This window comes from Oncorhynchus masou, chromosome 15 (assembly GCF_036934945.1).
Source record: "Oncorhynchus masou masou isolate Uvic2021 chromosome 15, UVic_Omas_1.1, whole genome shotgun sequence".
NCBI classification, from domain to species: Eukaryota; Metazoa; Chordata; class Actinopteri; order Salmoniformes; family Salmonidae; genus Oncorhynchus; species Oncorhynchus masou.
The window spans coordinates 65,285,617-65,308,246 of NC_088226.1; the positions used below are offsets into that span (position 1 = coordinate 65,285,617).

Here is a 22,630-nt window from a genome sequence, read left to right on the forward strand (position 1 = left end):
AACACGTTCACCACTGATAAATCCATGATAATCGAAAATTTAAATAAGCATTTCTCAACGGCTGGCCATGCCTTCCTCCTGGCAACTCCAACCCTGGCCAACAGCCCCCCCCCACCCCCAAATCCAGACAGCAGATGTTCTGAAAGAGCTGCAAAACCTGGACCAGTACAAATCAGCTGGGCTAGACAATCTGGACACTCTCTTTCTAAAACTATCTGCCGGTAATGTTGCAACTCCTATTACCAGCCTGTTCAACCTCTCTTTCGTATCGTCCGTGATCCCTAAAGATTGGAAAGCTGCCGCGGTCATCCCCCTCTTCAAAGGGGTGACTCCCTAGACCCAAACTGTTACAGACCTATATCCATCCTGCCCTGCCTATCTAAAGTCTTCGAAAGCCAAGTTAATAAACAGATCACTGACCTTTTCGAATCCCACCCTACCCTCTCCGCTGTGCAATCCGGTTTCCGAGCCGGTCATGGGTGCACCTCAGCCACGCTCAAGGTACTAAACGATATCATAACCGCCATCGATAAAAGACAGTACTGTGCAGCCGGCTTCATCGACCTGGCCAAGGCCTTCGACTCTGTCAATCACCGTAATCTTATCAGCAGACTCAATAGCCTTGATTTTTCTAATCACTGCCTAGCCTGGGACACCAACTACTTTGCAGACAGAGCTCAGTGTGTCAAATCGGAGGGCATGTTGTCCGGACGTCTGGCAGTCTCTATGGGGGTACCACAGGGTTAAATTCTCGGGCCGACTCTTTTCTCTGTATATAGTATCAATGATGTTGCCTTTGCTGCGGGCGATTCCCTGATCCACCTCTACGCAGACGACACCATTCTGTATACTTCTGGCCCTTCCTTGGACACTGTGCTAACCTGTATGCTCTAGTCGGTTGGCACTCGCTACCTATTCGTCGCCAGACTCACAGACCCACTGGCAATCAAACAAGCAAAGTGTCAGTATAGAGACAAAGTGGATTGTAACGGATGTGAAATGGCTAACTAGTTAGCGTTGCTGCGCTCTAATAGCTTAATATTTCATGGGGTAACAGTGTAAGAAATAATACATTAAAAAAACAAAATACTGCATTGTTTCCTAAGAACGCGAAGCGAGGCGACCATCTCTGTCAGTTCCATGTTCTATTCTATATTAAGATCTTGCATCTGTACACTGTCTAATAGATTATCCTACCACAACTGGGTGTATTACTGTGTGTGTGTGTGCGTGCCGGTGGGTGGGGATGGGGGGGAATGTATCATGTTCAAAATGGCCTTTGGAGAAAGGGTAACACTGGAGAAGAAGAAAACTCTGTCCCCTAGGGCTGCACACAATTGGCCCAGCGTCGTCCCGGGTTAGGGGATGGTTTGGCCGGGGTGGTTTTACTTGGCTCATCGCGCTCTAGCGACTCCTTGTGGCGGGCCGGGCGCCTGCAGGCTGACCTCGGTCGTCAGTTGGGTGATGTTTCCTCTGACACATTGATCAAACTGGCTTCTGGATTAGGTGTTAAGAAGCGCAGTTTGGCTGGTCATCTTTTTGGAGGACGCATGACTCAACCTTTGCCTCTCCCGAGCCTGTTGGGGAGCTGCAGCGATGAGACAAGATCGCAATAGGATATCATGAAATTGGGGAGATAAAGGGGGTAAAATACAAAAATACAAAATAATAAATGAAAGATAGGCGCTGGAGAAGATTTTCAGTGTAAGCTTGATTGTCTTCCTAATGATTGACCTCAATATTCAAACTTCTAGGAATCAGTAGGCGATGGAGTCATAACACTGATATAATTCCATCTGCCATCGGCAACATAAGCTGAATCAAAGCAAACTTTATTTATAGAGCACATTTCTTACAGGGGAGGCATTTCAAAGTGCTTAACAAATAAAACAACACAAGGAGAGGAAAATAAAAACAAGGACGTCTTCCTGTGGTTCACTTCTGTCCATCAGTGTGATTGTAATGTAGAAGGAAATGTGTTTTCTTGTCTTTCCCTTCAAGTGTGAGAGGATTCTACAGTATCATCCCAACATCCACTCTAATCCTGAATATTCAGTGTTAAGGGGTGTTTTGTGGTTTTCCCCCAACAGGTGTATAACAAGATACAGATATGAAGGAATGTGGAAGAAAAAGTCATACATTTTTTCATTGTTTTTTTATAGAATGATGTCTTCCAAGCAAGCCACATCTCCGTTTCCCCCAGCGACGGAGGAAGAGGACGCGATGGGTCAGGACGATGTGGGCTGGGCCAATGAGGACAGAGAAAGCCAGGACCAGCCGGCCTCACCCACTCTGCACAGCAAACCCCTCCCAGAGGAGCACCAGCCAATCAGAGACAGCCAGCCTGAGTCGGCGTGGAAGAGTATAGGCTCTACTCAGACGGTGAGACATACACACACACACACTCTTCATAAGATTGACACTGTCACTGATCCCCATTATAGAGGAATCTTCCTCTTTAAGACAAATGCCTCTTGGAACAGTTTCAAGGACGTCTGTAGATGTCTCTGTTAGCCAAAGCCCCTTGTGTTTGTAACATAAGCCATCTAATGTTCTTGGAGATCCCCCCACTCTGTAAGAGGAGGAGACGACATTCAGAAATAAACCTCTCGTCAGGCCACCTGTGCTAGAGTGTGTGCTGAGGGACAATGTCGGTTCACTATTAAAAACAGCATGGTTATGTTCCAAATTGCACCCTATCCCTAGATAGTACAGTACTGTTTACCACGACCCATAGGGCTCTGGTCAAATGTAGTGGATTATATGGAGTAGGGTGCCATTTGGGACGCATTCTATCGCTGTGCTACAGTATTACTGGCCCCATGAATGACCCTTGACCTATGATGTCATAAGTGTACAGATGTAGGATCTTAACTGGATCACTCTGTTGCGCTGAAAATGTAAAACTTGTAATGTATTTGTGATTTAAAAAGGCTTTTGAAGTTTGTCATTTCCACACAAAAAATGGCCATAGTCAGTCCTGTGGGATTTGTCTTTGCTGTATTGTCAGAGTTGGCTGTTTTTAACCTTAAAATCACTGCTATCTCCATGCATGACAGGTGTGTACCTCTTACCCTTGCCACACAGGCTATGACCTGTGGCATTCTTCTGCGTTGAGTTTAATTCGTCAATCACAAGATGGAGGGAGTGGATATCTATAACCGTGTTCTTGGCACAGGCCCAAAAGGGGACTGCCTTTGTTGCGAAACCCATGAGTTTTGGCCTTTGTCCCAAATTGCACCTTATTCCGTATATAGTGCACTAGTTTTGACTGAAGGCCCTATGGGTAGTACACTACATAGGGAAAAGGCAGCCATGGGATGTAGATATCAACTTTTCCCTTCCCCACTGCCGTGCCAAGGTGTCATACTCTGGCTGCCAATACAGGAGTCTAGATTCTGCTCTAAGAAGATGATTTTACCAACAACAACCACGAACATTAGATGATTTGAACAACACCCACAACAGCAACAACCACGAACATTAGATGATTTGAACAACACCCACAACAGCAACAACCACAAACATTAGATGATTTGAACAACACCCACAACAGCAACAACCACGAACATTAGATGATTTGAACGACACCCTCAACAGCAACAACCACAAACATTAGTCAATAGAGAGGGGGTGAAAAGTCTAATTTAAAAAGCAATTATATAAATAGTGATTGTAGTTTAAGTTACACTTTACTTGGTGGCGAGTTAGTTATTAGTTGAAATAATGGCCATTAATATTTAGATGAGGTAAAATAAGAAGTCAGAGTATTTCCAAAACCCATTTTACCTTTATTCAAGTAAACAAGTCAGTTGAGAATAAATTCTTGTTTTCAATCACGGCCTAGGAACAGTGGGTTACTCTAGAGCCCTGTTCAGGGGCAGAATGACAGATTTGTACCTTTTCAGCTCGGGGATTTGATCTTGCCACCTTTTGGTTACAAGTCCAACGCTCTAACCACTAGGCTACCTATCGCCCCATGTTGTATTTGTTCCTATAGGACAATGGTAGCAGCAAGGGCTGTTCCTTGTACTCCTACCGGAATAACTCTACCTCTCCACCAAAGCCCGAGGAGTGTTCTCGGGAGCGGGGCGAGCAGCTGGGCGGATCGACCTTCGGAACACTTGAGCGCCGCAAAGGAAGCCTGGCCGACGTGGTGGACACACTGAAACAAAAGAAACTGGTGGAGCTGACAAAGACAGAGCAGGACGGTAGGAGAAGGCCTTTACCCCCTCTGTACGTGTGTGTGCTCTTCTGTACATGGACATGTTTAACTATACTTGAAGACCAGAAGTCCCCACAAGAATAGTAAACAAACATTTAACCAACTGGGGACATTTTGTCGGTCCCCAAAAGGAAAAAAGCTATTGTGTTATGGTTAGAATGTTAGGTTTAGGGGTTAAAGGTTAGGGTTAGGAGTTAGGGTTAGGGTAAGAATTAGGTTTAGAGTTAGGGGTTAAGGAAAATAGGATTTTGAATGGGAATCAACTGTGGGTCCCCACAAGGTTAGTTAAACAAGACTGTGTGTGTGTGAGAGCTCTCCTGTATGTGTGTGTGCGTACTGCGTACATACAGTATGTTTAGCTTTTCCTTTGTGTCTATATCCTCTTCAGAGGAACTTTGAACCATTCAATTACAAGTGCCAAATCCCCCACCCATAGATCACAGATCTGTGAGAAGTGAAATCGCTAGTTTCCCTTTTCTCCCCCTCAGATCTGTCTCCTCACATCAGGCCAGTGGTTGACTCCCATTGCATGCTCCTGCATGCTCCTATACCCCACAGCTATGGAGATCTTACATCTCTCTGTACTGCTATGCTACACATGGTAATTGTCATGATATCAGAGGCCCCACTGATCTATCGTCCTAATGCTTCACTCTGTTATTGATATGGTGCAGTGTAGAGTAGTGATCTCTAGAGCCAAATAGCCAAAGGCATCACCACTTCATCACAGCTTCTACTTTACTGTAGATAGTCTTTGGTTTACTGTGAGTGAACCACTTGCTCTCTATCTGTGTGTGTGTGTGTGTGTGTGTGTGTGTGTGTCTGTCATCTGCCTGTCTAACAGAAGTGATGTACATCGATGCTAAGGCAGGGAGACAAAGCACACAGAGCTGAGAGTGTCTTGATGCAGTGTCAGCGTTCCCCCATCTGTTTTTGGTCAATTTCTGTGTCTTAAGTTTTTCCACTCCCATATAGGGGTTACATTTGACTGAACTGCCCCTCTTGGCCATGTCTCTCTTGGGAAGAGGTCTTCTGACCTCAATGTGAATACCTGCTTAAATATATATATATATATATGTTTTTATAATAGAAATAGTTGTCAACAGAATTCATAGGTGTAAAATTATATGAATTAATATCATCAAAACACTAATCTACTTGAGCTTCCCAAATCACCCTCTGTTTTGTTCCTATACATTCTTTAATGACAATGGTGAAATGTACAGTAACGGTACATTGTTATCCTTTTTTACATGTCTTATTCACTCCCCAAGGACCCACCAGTCGCAACAAACAATAACCCTGCAGTGTAGATTAGGATTCATCCATCTATTTTAACCATCCATCTATTTATCCATCCATCTATTTATCCATCCATCTATTTTAACCATCCATCTATTCATCCATCCATCTATTTATCCATCCATCCATCTATTCATCCATCCATCTATTCACCCATCCATCTATTTTAACCATCTATGTATTCATCCATAAATAAAGGTGAAATAAAAAAATAAAAAATCCATCCATCTATTCATCCATCCATCTATTCATCCATCCGTTGGCTATAAGTAACATGTTTTAGCTCCCTATGTGAAGTCTACGATCAGGATTAAATGAGTTACAGTGACAGCGATGATTCCTTATTGCACTTCATTCTAACCTTTAGAATTTCAGCCCTTTATTCGTTGTATATTAAATATTTTGGCATTTGACCCTGCCCAGTGAGATTAGCAGATGGGTTCATTTTATGTGATGTGTTTTGCTTAAGATAGCAGGAGATCAATAAATAAATCACTAAGGCCGAGAGACTTCTACATGAATGAATTGATTGGCTCTGCGAACATCGCTCCACAAATGCAGCCATAAACGTATACTGTAGATCCAGATTGAAGTGCTGTTACGTCTCTTTACAGAAACATTCTTTTTTGAAGGGTTCACTTTTTTAGGCCACCTACGCTTTTGTCATTCTTCTCCCACTCAGAGCGTTTTCTCAGTTCTGACCCATTGCCCTTGACCTGTTCTGCGATTATTCATAAAAACAAAATTAAGGACAATAATTTTGTAGCTATGGTTCTATTTTGCTTTTATATTGCTTTGACTCGTACATTACTATGGACATTGCCTTATTCATACATGTTTGGAAAGACAGAGAACGCGGGAGTCTTTATAGCTGGGTGTGCAGAGGCATCATTGTAAAAAGGCAGATCTGGTAGGGGAGAGTGGGGTAAGTTGAGCCTCCCTTGTTTCTCGGAAACCATATACAAAAGTAATTATTTTACGAAATATTTAGGAAGAGGTCCTTTTTCCCATGGAGTATGTGAAGGAAGAAACCACATGGAAAAAAGCAGTAAGCAAGTTAGATCCAAATAACTTATTTTCACCAAGTCAAATGAATATATTGTGTTAGAGGTTTCATGATGCTTGTATCTAATTGAATGGTTTTTAAACATCCATTAGGATCTCTATAAGCTTCAATATGAGGTGCTAAACCTAGCGGGAAAGTGCATACTTGTAGCTGTGTGGGCTAACCAGGTCAAAATGTTTGCCTTGCACTGAAACAAATGTGGGCTTGTTTGGTTAACTCAATTGCTGGGTTGCAGGCGTTGGGTCACTTAGCTGGGTTGCAGGCATTGGGTCACTTAGCTGGGTTGTTTTCTTTAAAAACAGTTGGGTTATGGATGCTGGGTGTTGGGATTTTGGTGCTGGCTGTTGGTTTTTGGTGTTGGGTTTTTGGTGCTGGGTGTTGGTTGTTGGTGCTGGGTGTTGGGTTTTTGGTGCTGGGTGTTGGGTTTTTGGTGCTGGGTGTTGGTTTTTTGGTGTTGGGTTTTTGGTGCTGGGTGTTGGTTTTTTGGTGCTGGGTGTAGGGTTTTTGGTGCTGGGTTATTGAGATATGATCCAGTAGGTCCGATCAGAAGACCGGAGGTGTAGTTTTGTAGGGGTGTGGCTCTCAGATAATTATTTTTAGCCACCCATGAGAGTAAATGCCATTCATGTTCATCAGTTTTGTTTCATAGTTATCACATATTAAGGTTGAACATTTAATTTTTGTAACTGTGACGATGCTTACAGAAGTGTAGGAGTTTTCTAAAAGCCTATGCTTATCACATTGTTGGGATACAATAAGGTGGTATACATTATTAGGCAATAACATGGTATACCTTATTATAAAATGCAATAAATCAACTTAATATTGTAGAAGTTTGTGTAAAAAAAAATACTGAAATTTGAATTTTCAGTATCTAAACTTGACATGAAGAACATGAATGACATTTACTCTCACAGTTGGCCAATAAGATCTATAACCTTAATGTTTATGTTAAAAAAGACACAGCTGCTCGGTCAACCCATTATGAGAGTAAAAAAATACCCAACTGAGTGTTAAATTAACCCATGTTTGGGTAATCCCAACAAAACAGCATTTTGGGTAATTCATGCAACCCAACTGACTAGGTCAAAATAACCCACTATTTAACCAGCGCTGCTACCGAATAACCCAAATTGGGTTATTTTTAGCCCATCACCTTTTCTTTGTTTGGGGTAAACTAGGCTAATGACCATGGGGTAAGTTGAGCCAATTGCAAGTTGAGTAAATGGAAGCGTTTTCTTCCCAGGCATTATCACTGGGATATGAGTTAACAACAGGGTCTATGTTCAAAGTGTTTAAAAAAGTACAAAGTGTTTGTTAGGTCTTAATAAGCCTGTGTTAAAAAATGGTTAAAAGACAAGCAGGCGGTTATGATTGTGCTGAATTGTGTTTGGGAAATGAAGATAGACATGGTTTTAAAAAGTTCGTGGTCATATGTAATTCAGTACAGAAATTTGTAGGCGCCTTAACCTACCCTGTCCCTTAACTTACTCTGTCCCTTAACTTACCCTGTCCCTTAACTTACCCTGTCCCTTAACTTACCCTGTCCCTTAACTTACCCTGTCCCTGAACTTACCCTGTGCCTTAACTTACCCTGTCCCTTAACTTACCCTGTCCCTTAACTTACCCTGTCCCTTAACTTACCCTGTCCCTTAACTTACCCTGTCCCTTAACTTACCCTGTCCCTTAACTTACCCTGTCCCTTAACTTACCCTGTGCCTTAACTTACCCTGTGCCTTAACTTACCCTGTGCCTTAACTTACCCTGTCCCTTAACTTACCCTGTGCCTTAACTTACCCTGTCCCTTAACTTACCCTGTGCCTTAACTTACCCTGTGCCTTAACTTACCCTGTCCCTTAACTTATCCTGTCCCTTAACTTACCCTGTACCTTAACTTACCCTGTCCCTTAACTTACCCTGTCCCTTAACTTACCCTGTCCGTTAACTTACCCTGTCCCTTAACTTACCCTGTACCTTAACTTACCCTGTCCCTTAACTTACCCTGTACCTTAACTTACCCTGTCCCTTAACTTATCCTGTGCCTTAACTTACCCTGTCCCTTAACTTACCCTGTCCCTTAACTTACCCTGTCCCTTAACTTACCCTGTCCCTTAACTTACCCTGTCCCTTAACTTACCCTGTGCCTTAACTTACCCTGTGCCTTAACTTACCCTGTGCCTTAACTTACCCTGTCCCTTAACTTACCCTGTGCCTTAACTTACCCTGTCCCTTAACTTACCCTGTGCCTTAACTTACCCTGTGCCTTAACTTACCCTGTCCCTTAACTTATCCTGTCCCTTAACTTACCCTGTACCTTAACTTACCCTGTCCCTGAACTTACCCTGTCCCTTAACTTACCCTGTCCCTGAACTTACCCTGTCCCTTAACTTACCCTGTCCCTTAACTTACCCTGTCCCTGAACTTACCCTGTGCCTTAACTTACCCTGTCCCTGAACTTACCCTGTGCCTTAACTTACCCTGTGCCTTAACTTACCCTGTGCCTTAACTTACCCTGTCCCTTAACTTACCCTGTGCCTTAACTTACCCTGTGCCTTAACTTACCCTGTGCCTTAACTTACCCTGTGCCTTAACTTACCCTGTCCCTTAACTTACCCTGTGCCTTAACTTACCCTGTCCCTTAACTTACCCTGTCCCTGAACTTACCCTGTGCCTTAACTTACCCTGTGCCTTAACTTACCCTGTCCCTTAACTTACCCTGTCCCTTAACTTACCCTGTCCCTTAACCTACCCTGTGCCTTAACTTACCCTGTGCCTTAACTTACCCTGTCCCTTAACTTACCCTGTGCCTTAACTTACCCTGTGCCTTAACTTACCCTGTGCCTTAACTTACCCTGTCCCTTAACTTACCCTGTGCCTTAACTTACCCTGTCTCTTAACTTACCCTGTCCCTTAACTTACCCTGTCCCTGAACTTACCCTGTCCCTTAACTTACCCTGTCCCTTAACTTACCCTATCCCTTAACTTACCCTGTCCCTTAACTTACCCTGTACCGCAGCTCAACTTTCCCCATAAGTTGGACAAGCTATATATTCTGATTATTTCCAGGGATACACAACATCCTGAAATATATGTAGATATTTTTGTTAGAAAGAATACTATATTTCCCTTGACGGAGTGATGCCGAACTTACCCCACACTCCTCTAGTGCTGAACCAATGAAACAACGTTTAGCACCACTGAACTGTCTATTACTTTATGGTTTTGTGGCGTGCACTGCTTTTACAGACTGCCTAGAGTGTCTAGTGAGCTGCTGTTTGTCAGCTCACTGCTGCATGTCAGAGGTCAAATAGGGGGTGCTTATATTTGTGTAACCTGTACAAGTGTGTGCTGTGAAATGGAAATATCCCACTCCCTTGGAGAGTAGGGTCTGGGCCATTATTGGCAGCGATCCTGGAGCAATTTTGGTTAAGTACCTTGCTTAAGGGCAGATTGACAGATTTTTCACTGAGTCATTTCGGGGATTCAAACTAACATCATTTCGGTAACTGGCCCAACGCACTAACCGCTAGGCTACCTGCCACCCCATAGAGTTAGCAGGTCACTGTGGGTACAGCCACACTCAAGGTACTAAACGATATCATAACCGCCATCGATAAAAGACAGTACTGTGCAGCCGTCTTCATCGACCTTGCCAAGGCTTTCGACTCTGTCAACCACCATATTCTTATCGGCAGACTCAGTAGCCTCGGTTTTTCGGATGACTGCCTTGCCTGGTTCACCAATTACTTTGCAGACAGAGTTCAGTGTGTCAAATCGGAGGGCATGCTGTCCGGTCCTCTGGCAGTCTCTGTGGGGGTGCCACAGGGTTCAATTCTCAGGCCGACTCTTTTCTCTGTATATATCAATGATGTTGCTCTTGCTGCGGGCGATTCCCTGATCCACCTCTACGCAGACGACACCATTCTATATACTTCCGGCCTGTCCTTGGACACTGTGCTATCTAACCTCCAAACGAGCTTCAATGCCATACAACACTCCTTCCGTGGCCTCCAACTGCTCTTAAACGCTAGTAAAACCAAATGCATGCTTTTCAACCGATCGCTGCCTGCACCCGCATGCCCGACTAGCATCACCACCCTGGATGGTTCCGACCTTGAATATGTGGACATCTATAAGTACCTAGGTGTCTGGCTAGACTGTAAACTCTCCTTCCAGACTCATATCAAACATCTCCAATCGAAAATCAAATCAAGAGTCGGCTTTCTATTCCGCAACAAAGCCTCCTTCACTCACGGCGCCAAACTTACCCTAGTAAAACTGACTATCCTACCGATCCTCGACTTCGGCAATGTCATCTACAAAATTGCTTCCAACACTCTACTCAGCAAACTGGATGCAGTTTATCACAGTGCCATCCGTTTTGTCACTAAAGCACCTTATACCACCCACCACTGCGACTTGTATGCTCTAGTCGGCTGGCCCTCGCTACATATTCGTCGCCAGACCCACTGGCTCCAGGTCATCTACAAGTCCATGCTAGGTAAAGCTCCGCCTTATCTCAGTTCACTGGTCACGATGGCAACACCCATCCGTAGCACGCGCTCCAGCAGGTGTATCTCACTGATCATCCCTAAAGCCAACACCTCATTTGGCCGCCTTTCGTTCCAGTACTCTGCTGCCTGTGACTGGAACGAATTGCAAAAATCGCTGAAGTTGGAGACTTTTATCTCCCTCACCAACTTCAAACATCTGCTATCTGAGCAGCTAACCGGTCGCTGCAGCTGTACATAGTCTATTGGTAAATAGCCCACCCATTTTCACCTACCTCATCCCCATACTGTATTTATTTATTTTATTCTGCTCTTTTGCACACCAATATCTCTACCTGTACATGACCATCTGATCATTTATCACTCCAGTGTTAATCTGCAAAATTGTAATTATTCGCCTACCTCCTCATGCCTTTTGCACACATTGTATATAGACTCCCCTTTTTTTTCCTACTGTGTTATTGACTTGTTAATTGTTTACTCCATGTGTAACTCTGTGTTGTCTGTTCACACTGCTATGCTTTATCTTGGCCAGGTCGCAGTTGTAAATGAGAACTTGTTCTCAACTAGCCTACCTGGTTAAATGAAGGTGAAATAAAAAAAATATAAAAATAAAACAGGTCATGAGGTGTGTTGTAGTGAGAGGGTCACTGTGGGTACAGGACTGTTGCTGTGGGTAGGGGACATGAGGTGTGTTGTAGTTAGAGGGTCACTGTGGGTACAGGACTGTTGCTGTGGGTACAGGACATGAGGTGTGTTGTAGTGAGAGAGTCACTGTGGGTACAGGACTGTTGCTGTGGGTACTGGACATGAGGTGTGTTGTAGTTAGAGGGTCACTGTGGGTACAGGACATGAGGTGAGTTGTCGTGAGAGGGTCACTGTGGGTACAGGACATGAGGTGTGTTGTAGTTAGAGGGTCACTGTGGGTACAGGACTGTTGCTGTGGGTACAGGACATGAGGTGTGTTGTAGTTAGAGAGTCACTGTGGGTACAGGACTGTTGCTGTGGGTACAGGACATGAGGTGTGTTGTAGTTAGAGAATCACTGTGGGTACAGGACTGTTGCTGTGGGTACAGGACTGTTGCTGTGGGTACAGGACATGAGGTGTGTTGTAGTGAGAGGGTCACTGTGGGTACAGGACTGTTGCTGTGGGTACAGGACTGTTGCTGTGGGTACAGGACATGAGGTGTGTTGTAGTGAGAGGGTCACTGTGGGTACAGGACTGTTGCTGTGGGTACAGGACATGAGGTGTGTTGTAGTTAGAGGGTCACTGTGGGTACAGGACTGTTGCTGTGGGTACAGGACATGAGGTGTGTTGTAGTTAGAGAGTCACTGTGGGTACAGGACTGTTGCTGTGGGTACAGGACATGAGGTGTGTTGTAGTTAGAGGGTCACTGTGGGTACAGGACATGAGGTGAGTTGTCGTGAGAGGGTCACTGTGGGTACAGGACATGAGGTGTGTTGTAGTTAGAGGGTCACTGTGGGTACAGGACTGTTGCTGTGGGTACAGGACATGAGGTGTGTTGTAGTTAGAGAGTCACTGTGGGTACAGGACTGTTGCTGTGGGTACAGGACATGAGGTGTGTTGTAGTTAGAGAATCACTGTGGGTACAGGACTGTTGCTGTGGGTACAGGACTGTTGCTGTGGGTACAGGACATGAGGTGTGTTGTAGTGAGAGGGTCACTGTGGGTACAGGACTGTTGCTGTGGGTACAGGACTGTTGCTGTGGGTACAGGACATGAGGTGTGTTGTAGTGAGAGGGTCACTGTGGGTACAGGACTGTTGCTGTGGGTACAGGACATGAGGTGAGTTGTAGTGAGAGGGTCACTGTGGGTACAGGACTGTTGCTGTGGGTACAGGACATGAGGTGTGTTGTAGTTAGAGGCTCACTGTGGGTACAGGACATGAGGTGAGTTGTCGTGAGAGGGTCACTGTGGGTACAGGACTGTTGCTGTGGGTACAGGACTGTTGCTGTGGGTACAGGACTGTTGCTGTGGGTACAGGACTGTTGCTGTGGGTACAGGACATGAGGTGTGTTGTAGTGAGAGGGTCACTGTGGGTACAGGACTGTTGCTGTGGGTACAGGACTGTTGCTGTGGGTACAGGACTGTTGCTGTGGGTACAGGACATGAGGTGTGTTGTAGTGAGAGGCTCACTGTGGGTACAGGACTGTTGCTGTGGGTACAGGACTGTTGCTGTGGGTACAGGACATGAGGTGTGTTGTAGTGAGAGGCTCACTGTGGGTACAGGACTGTTGCTGTGGGTACAGGACATGAGGTGATTTGTATGAGAACTGTGGACTTGTGGGTGAGCAGCCCACCACCTTCAAAAACATGAGTGTCTTTGTTCTTGGTGATGTTAGAAATAGTCAGTTATGTCTTTGACAATAAAACCACCCTCCTCCCTCCATGCCTGAACCTTTCCATCTCCGCCGCATCTCAAATGGCACCCTATTCTCTTCATAGCCTCCTCTTCCTGTTAAAAAGGCCACTTCCTGAGGTGGGATTTGCTATGATCAAATGGAATAAACCCTATTAGCCACCAAGCGCTCACTTGGCTTAACTGACCTGACCCCAGTGCAATCCGTAGCCAGGGGTTAAAGTGCGGTCTCTATAGCTCATCTCACTGTCAGCCGTCAGCTTCTACCCCCCTCTCAGCTCACTGTTAGTCATCAGCTTCTACCCCTCTCAGCTCACTGTTAGTCATCAGCTTCTACCCCTCTCAGCTCACTGTTAGTCATCAGCTTCTACCCCTCTCAGCTCACTGTTAGTCATCAGCTTCTACCCCTCTCAGCTCACTGTTAGTCATCAGCTTCTACCCCCCTCTCAGCTCACTGTTAGTCATCAGCTTCTACCCCTCTCAGCTCACTGTTAGTCATCAGCTTCTACCCCCCTCTCAGCTCACTGTTAGTCATCAGCTTCTACCCCTCTCAGCTCACTGTTAGTCATCAGCTTCTACCCCTCTCAGCTCACTGTTAGTCATCAGCTTCTACCCCTCTCAGCTCACTGTTAGTCATCAGCTTCTACCCCTCTCAGCTCACTGTTAGTCATCAGCTTCTACTCCCCTCTCAGCTCACTGTTAGTCATCAGCTTCTACCCCTCTCAGCTCACTGTTAGTCATCAGCTTCTACCCCTCTCAGCTCACTGTTAGTCATCAGCTTCTACTCCCCTCTCAGCTCACTGTTAGCCGTCAGCTTCTACCCCTCTCAGCTCACTGTTAGTCATCAGCTTCTACCCCTCTCAGCTCACTGTTAGCCATCAGCTTCTACCCCTCTCAGCTCACTGTTAGCCATCAGCTTCTACTCCCCTCTCAGTTCACTGTTAGTCATCAGCTTCTACTTCCCTCTCAGCTCACTGTTAGTCATCAGCTTCTACCCCTCTCAGCTCACTGTTAGTCATCAGCTTCTACCCCTCTCAGCTCACTGTTAGTCGTCAGCTTCTACCCCTCTCAGCTCACTGTTAGCTATCAGCTTCTACCCCTCTCAGCTCACTGTTAGCCGTCAGCTTCTACACCTCTCAGCTCACTGTTAATCATCAGCTTCTACCCCTCTCAGCTCACTGTTAGTCATCAGCTTCTACCCCTCTCAGCTCACTGTTAGTCGTCAGCTTCTACCCCTCTCAGCTCACTGTTAGCTATCAGCTTCTACCCCTCTCAGCTCACTGTTAGTCATCAGCTTCTACCCCCCTCTCAGCTCACTGTTAGCCATCAGCTTCTACCCCTCTCAGCTCACTGTTAGTCATCAGCTTCTACCCCTCTCAGCTCACTGTTAGTCATCAGCTTCTACCCCTCTCAGCTCACTGTTAGTCATCAGCTTCTACCCCTCTCAGCTCACTGTTAGTCGTCAGCTTCTACCCCTCTCAGCTCACTGTTAGCTATCAGCTTCTACCCCTCTCAGCTCACTGTTAGCCGTCAGCTTCTACACCTCTCAGCTCACTGTTAGTCATCAGCTTCTACCCCTCTCAGCTCACTGTTAGTCATCAGCTTCTACCCCTCTCAGCTCACTGTTAGTCATCAGCTTCTACCCCTCTCAGCTCACTGTTAGTCGTCAGCTTCTCAGAGTGCCTTGAGTGCGTCTGACAGTTCTAATGAATGGAAATGGCCTTCCCTGGTAGAGGAGGCAGTGGTCTTCACAGACTAGCCACTTCAGCTGTAAAAGCTCTATTAGCCTGTGTTGGACTGAGGAAACTGTCCGTTTACCCGATTTGTACAGTTGGTTTATGTTTTTTTTGTAAGTGAATTATTTTTATCCACAGAACTCGGTGAACGATATCCCTAGCATAAATATGTCCAAGTCTTTATTTATGTTGGAAATGCCAGCATTCTAAAAAGCACAAGAGACACACAGCTATCAAATTGATCTTAACATTTACAAAAACGAAATTGTTGAACAACAGGTGAGAAAGAGGGTTTGGAATGTAAAAATGTCCCACGCTGAATGTGAGGAGGATGCATGGAACTTATGTAAAAGTGGATTGGTTCTTTGTATAGATGGAGGATAGGAAAGGAAGAAAGAGAAATAAATGACATGAGAGAAACAGAGGAAAGAAATGTACTTACTTGAAAAGAAACTGAAAAACCTACTGCATACATCAAGTTCCAGTCAAGAGAGTTTACACAGCGCCTCAATCCACATGGATTTGCATTCTTCTAGCCTGCCTGTATGACTGAGCTGTTTGAGTGAGGACTCTGTCCCCAGGTGAACACATATCAATGTGTGCGTCTCAAATGGTACCCTATTTCCTATATAGTGGACTATTTTTGACCAGGGCCCAAGTCTGAACAAGTTTGAACTGTCATTAAACCCTCATCTTGTGTCGTTGCTGATTACTACGAATAGTATAGCCACAGCCTCCAGTGGCCCTGGCATCGGCACAGTGCCCCTGTGCCAATTTTGTCAGCCATCTAATGTGCCCAGAGCAGCTCTGGCGCCTGGCAAGCACTTGATCTTTCTATCTACGCTTATACCCTGCCTCGTCTGACTTACTGTAGTGAATTAAAAACCTTTCTGACCCCAGTGTGGCTCTGTAGCAGCTCGGCTACTGATTAAAAGTATAGTCACTCCTTATACTACAATAAATTATTTTAGTAACACAGGAACGAGTCGTAGTTTGTCTTGGGTTATCCTTATCACTATAAACGATTTTAATAAATTATATTTCAGTTAAAAAAAATATGTAGAAAATAATTGTTCTATAAAAATAACTAAATTCTTTCACGCAATGTGGGTTCAAGTCCCTTGAAAGCCTGTCAGTTTCAGACATGAGAGGGGTTTCGTTGCAGCCTTTAGTTGATGATATGCAGAGTTATGGGCGTTGACACATGCATCTCTCAGATGTAGCGATATAGCAAGACAGATCTCTCATGTTTTGCTAAAATTCTGACTGACACAGTCACACACATGCAATGGTAGTATGGGCTCTCATTGGCAATGTTCACAGAACCTTTACACGGCATCTCCCAACAACTGGTTTGAAAGACTGTTGACATGGAACACAACAGATTCACACCAGATAGTTTTCGGCTAGAGGCTAAATGATTTAGTTGTGGAGAAATAGTGTATCTTAACCGTCAAAACACACAGAAGAGAGTGAAGTGCAGAGTAGGCTAAATACAGTAGTGCACCACTAGTGGTATAAGACTAGCACGATCCCTTGCCATGGTTTTGCTTGTGTTGTCCAGCAACCTCTCATACATCCACAGCTAGTTTAGCCAAGGCTAGCTCTGCCTGCAGTCCAAGGTACGTCCCAAATGGCACCCTATTCCCTATCTAGTGCACTATTTTTGACCAGAGCCGTATTCCACTATACAGGGAATAGGGTGCCATTTGGCATACAAGCCTTCAGAAAGTATTCACACCCCTTAACTTGTTCCACATTGTGTGGTGTTACAGCCTGAATTTAAAATAGATTACATTTCAGATGTTTTGTCACTGGCCTACACACAATAACCCATAATAACCCATAATACCCCATAATACCCCATAATAACCCATAATAACCCATAATAACCCACAATAACCCATAATAACCCATAATAACCCATAATACCCCATAATACCCCATAATACCCCATAATAACCCATAATAACCCATAATACCCCATAATACCCCATAATACCCCATAATAACCCATAGTAACCCATAATAACCCACAATACCCCATAATACCCCACAATACCCCATAATAACCCATAATAACCCATAATAACCCACAATACCCCATAATGACCTTGTTCTTCGTTTGTCGAACGAAAGTCGGACCGAAATGCAGCGTGTTGGTTACTCATGTTCTTTAATGGAACAAATGACGATACACGAAATAACTTATAAATACAAAAAAAAAAAACGGAACGTGAAACCTATTACAGCCTGTCTGGTGAACACTACACAGAGACAGGAACAATCACCCACGAAATACAAAGTGAAACCCAGGCTACTTAAATACAGTTCCCAATCAGAGACAACGAGAATCACCTGACTCTGATTGAGAACCGCCTCAGGCAGCCAAACCTAAACAACACCCCTACTCAGCCGCAATCCCAAATACTACAAACCCCAATACGAACATACAATATATAAACCCATGTCACACCCTGGCCTGACCAAATATATGACGAAAACACAAAATACAATGACCAAGGCGTGACATTTTACATTCACATTTGAGTAATTTAGCATTCCGTCTAACCAAATCCCCGTTTAGGTGCTAAGGATTCCTTTAAAGTACAGTATGAGTGTAGCAGGTCATGTCGGTTACACGCTGAGTCTGAATCTCAAATGGCACCCTATTCCCTATGTAGTGCACTACTTTTGACCAGGGTCCATAGGCCTCTGGTTCAAAATTAGTGCACAATATTGAGATGATGGCGCTATTTGTGACACAGCCTCGCCGTAAGGGGGTTGGGTAATCCAGAGAGTATCTGTCAGTGCATGTACAATAGTCCTTTGTGCAGAGTGGAAATTAGAGACATGAGTCCCCCCTAAATGCAACAAAGACAAACTTGGTGGTGGTCTCTAAATAATGCTATTTAACTATTCTCTCTTTTTAAATGCAATTTGTACTGCTACAGTGGTAAATGTTAAAATAAAAGCTGATTTCAAATTAAGTGAACACCCCTTCCTCTGTGTCATGGTTTAATAAAACATCCATCCATCTGTCTGCACTTGTCATCCCGGGAACGTCCCGTATCTCACCCCCTTTTTAATTTAGGTGTCCCAACGTTACTTTCTACAAAAAAAGTCATTTTGTCAGCAAGACTCATCAATTATTTTAGGTTTCAAGAGTGGAGCGGGTCGAGAGTTTCAAGTTCCTTGGTGTCAACATCACCAATGATCTATCATGGTCCAAATACACCAAGACAGTCGTGAAGAGGGCACAACACAACCTTTTCCCCCTCAGGACTGAAAAGATTTGGCATGGGTCCCCAGATCCTCAAAAAGTTCTACAGCTGCATCACCGAGAGCATCCTGACGGGTTGCATCACCGGCTGGTATGGCAACTGCTCGGCATCTGACCGTAAGGCGATGCAGAGGATAGTGCATAGGACCCAGTACATCACTGGGGCCAAGCTTCCTGCAATCCAGGACCTATATAATAGGCACTGTCAGAGGAAAGCCCATAAAATTGTCAGAGACTCCTGTCACCCAAGTCATAGACTGTTTTATCTGCTACCGCACGGCAAGTTGCACCGGAGCGCCATGTCTAGGAACAGAAGGCTCCTTAACAGCTTCTACCCCCAAGCCATAAGACTGATGAACAACTAATCAAATGGCCACCAGACTATTTACATTGACCCCCCCTCCTCCATGTGTTTTGTACACTGCTGCTACTCGCTGTTTATTATCTATGCATTGTCATTTCACCCCTACCTACATGTACAAATGACCTCTAACCTGTTCCCCTACACATTGACTTCGTACCGGTAACCCCTGTATAAAGCCTCGTTATTGTTATGTTATTGTGTTACTTTTTATCATTTTTTACTTTAGTTTATTTGGTAAATATTTTCTTAACTCTTCTTGAACTGCACTGTTGGTTAAGGGCTTGTAAGTAAGTATTTCACGGTAAGGTCTACACTTGTTGTATTCAGTATTTCACGGTAAGGTCTACACTTGTTGTATTCAGTATTTCACGGTAAGGTCTACACTTGTTGTACTCAGTATTTCACGGTAAGGTCTACACTTGTTGTACTCAGTATTTCACGGTAAGGTCTACACTTGTTGTATTCAGTATTTCACGGTAAGGTCTACACTTGTTGTACTCAGTATATCACGGTAAGGTCTACACTTGTTGTACTCAGTATTTCACGGTAAGGTCTACACTTGTTGTACTCAGTATTTCACGGTAAGGTCTACTCTTGTTGTATTCAGTATTTCACGGTAAGGTCTACACTTGTTGTATTCAGTATTTCACGGTAAGGTCTACACTTGTTGTATTCAGTATTTCACGGTAAGGTCTACAGTTGTTGTACTCAGTATTTCACGGTAAGGTCTACACTTGTACTCGGCGCATGTGACAAATAAGGTTTGATTTGATTTGTAGACCCAATGACAATCGGCAAAACTTGTTGGTGTTTTGTAACAGTTGTCTCTTTCCATTCATCTAATGGCACGAGGGCACAGCGCACTGTTTGGGTGCTGGAGTCACTTTGGAGGGGACCGACTTTTGCAGTTAGCCTACCTTTCTGAGGTGATTTGTTTAAATGTCATGATATAATCACACTCTGCCTTTGTGGAACCCACAGTATGTGACATATCCCATTCTAATCGGTAAGGGACTTTTGTGTGTGCGCTCGTATGTTAACGTGCTTGTGTGAGCGTACATGTGCGTTTGTGTGTGTCGGTCTTTACTGGGTGCAGGGAGGTGATAGCAGTGGTACTGTGGGTAGAGGTACAGTGGTCAACATGGTACAGATGAGAATAGGGTTAAGCCTAGAGGCTAATTAAACTGACTATTTGAATCGAGGCCTGGCATTGCCAGTCTGTTTGCCTTTCCCTATAGGACTGGCTGCTTGAGTGATTGTGTGTGTGTGTGTGTGTGTGTGTGTGTGTGTGTGTGTACGTGCATGCGTGCGTGCGTGCGTGCGTGTGTACATTTGAGTGTGTGTACTTTACAAGTGTGACTGAACATCCCCCAGCCTCCTCCACCTCTCTGTTTGGTGGTCTTGTGGTCTGGTTCCCTGTCTTCCCCTGTCATGAATAGGGATCTCTGCTGTAATGATTTGTGACAGAGGGACTTAATTACATCAAGCCACATGGGATGCCCAGTAGCCTATTCCATGGCTTGGCAGTTGGCCAAACGAGTATATGGTATCCCCTTCAGTCCACACACATGAACACACCTCCCTGTAGTACCAGCTAGACTAGATCACAACTCCCTCAAATACACCAAACATGTTTTTCTCTTTTCAAACAAATGTTAATGTTTATTTACCGAATACATTTTGTAGCCGTGATTTAAAAGAGTAGCAGGCCCCAGTGTGTGGCATAAAATACACAATGTAAGTGGTTCAAATGTAGTTTTGAAAGCAGGAGACTGTGACAGGAGCTGTGAGAGGGTTTGATGATCCACTTACAGATTACAGAACAAGCCAGCTGCTTGTGTGCTGTTCTGTTCTTGTGGGCTGTTCTCTCTGTTCTGTTCTGGGGGCTATTCTCTCTGTTCTGTTCTGGGGTCTATTCTCTCTGTTCTGTTCTGGGGTCTATTCTCTCTGTTCTGTTCTGGGGTCTATTCTCTCTGTTCTGTTCTGGGGGCTATTCTCTCTGTTCTGTTCTGGGGTCTATTCTCTCTGTTCTGTTCTGGGGTCTATTCTCTCTGTTCTGTTCTGGGGTCTATTCTCTCTGTTCTGTTCTGGGGTCTATTCTCTCTGTTCTGTTCTGGGGTCTATTCTCTCTGTTCTGTTCTGGGGTCTATTCTCTCTGTTCTGTTCTGGGGGCTATTCTCTCTGTTCTGTTCTGGGGTCTATTCTCTCTGTTCTGTTCTGGGGTCTATTCTCTCTGTTCTGTTCTGGGGTCTGTTCTCTCTGTTCTGTTCTGGGGTCTATTTTCTCTGTTCTGTTCTGGGGTCTATTCTCTCTGTTCTGTTCTGGGGTATATTCCCTCTGTTCTGTTCTGGGGTCTATTCTCTCTGTTCTGTTCTGGGGTCTATTCTCTCTGTTCTGTTCTGGGGTCTATTCTCTCTGTTCTGTTCTGGGGTCTATTTTCTCTGTTCTGTTCTGGGGTCTATTCTCTCTGTTCTGTTCTGGGGTCTATTCTCTCTGTTCTGTTCTGGGGTATATTCCCTCTGTTCTGTTCTGGGGTCTATTCTCTCTGTTCTGTTCTGGGGTCTATTCTCTCTGTTCTGTTCTGGGGTCTATTCTCTCTGTTCTGTTCTGGGGTCTATTCTCTCTGTTCTGTTCTGGGGTCTATTCTCTCTGTTCTGTTCTGGGGTCTATTCTCTCTGTTCTGTTCTGGGGTATATTCCCTCTGTTCTGTTCTGGGGTCTATTCTCTCTGTTCTGTACTGGTGGGCTATTGTGTCTCTGTGCTGTACTGGTGGACTAATGTCTCTGTTCTGGGGGGCTATTGTCTCTCTGTTCTGTACTGGTGGGCTATTGTCTCTCTGTGCTGTACTGGTGGGCTATTGTCTCTCTGTGCTGTACTGGTGGGCTATTGTCTCTCTGTGCTGTACTGGTGGGCTATTGTCTCTCTGTGCTGTACTGGTGGGCTATTGTCTCTCTGTTCTGTACTGGTGGGCTATTGTCTCTCTGTGCTGTACTGGTGGGCTATTGTCTCTCTGTGCTGTACTGGTGGGCTATTGTCTCTCTGTGCTGTACTGGTGGGCTAATGTCTCTGTTCTGGGGGGCTATTGTCTCTCTGTGCTGTACTGGTGGGCTATTGTCTCTCTGTGCTGTACTTGTGGGCTTTTCTCTCTGTGCTGTTCTGGTGGGCTATTCTCTCTCTGTGCTTTTCTGTTCTGGTGGGCTATTCCCTCTCTGTGCTGTTCTGGTCGGCTATTCTCTCTCTGTGCTGTTCTGTTCTGGTGGGCTATTCTCTCTCTGTGCTGTTCTGTTCTGGTGGGCTATTCCCTCTCTGTGCTGTTCTGTTCTGGTGGGCTATTCTCTCCCTGTGCTCTTCTGTTCTGGTGGGCTATTCTCTCTCTGTGCTGTTCTGTTCTGGTGGGCTATTCCCTCTCTGTGCTGTTCTGTTCTGGTGGACTATTCTCTATCTGTGCTGTTCTGTTCTGGTGGGCTTTTCTCTCTATGTGCTGTTCTGTGCTGGTGGGCTATTCTTTCTCTGTGCTGTTCTGTTCTGGTGGACTATTCTCTCTCTGTGCTGTTCTGTTCTGGTGGACTATTCTCTCTCTGTTCTGTTCTGGTCGGCTATTCTCTCTCTGTGCTGTTCTGTTCTGGTGGGCTATTCTCTCTCTGTGCTGTTCTGTTCTGGTGGGCTATTCTCTCTCTGTGCTGTTCTGTTCTGGTGGGCTATTCTCTCTCTGTGCTGTTCTGTTCTGGTGGGCTATTCTCTCTCTGTGCTGTTCTGTTCTGGT

General features: G+C 44.9%; 1 protein-coding gene across 6 annotated transcripts in view; it reads left to right on the plus strand.

Moving 5' to 3' along the window:
* Window positions 1–22,630, plus strand: part of LOC135556674 (transcription factor SOX-6-like) — a 186,052-nt gene that overhangs the window by 72,723 nt on the left and 90,699 nt on the right. For 5 of the 6 annotated variants that reach the window (XM_064990054.1, XM_064990053.1, XM_064990052.1 and 2 more), the window contains 2 exons: window positions 2,163–2,382; window positions 4,001–4,211. In XM_064990054.1, the coding sequence (XP_064846126.1) occupies window positions 2,164–2,382; window positions 4,001–4,211 (430 nt within the window). In that variant the 5' untranslated portion in view covers window position 2,163. The remainder of the gene's footprint in view (window positions 1–2,162; window positions 2,383–4,000; window positions 4,212–22,630) is intronic. The other variant, XM_064990056.1, reaches the window with a different exon arrangement.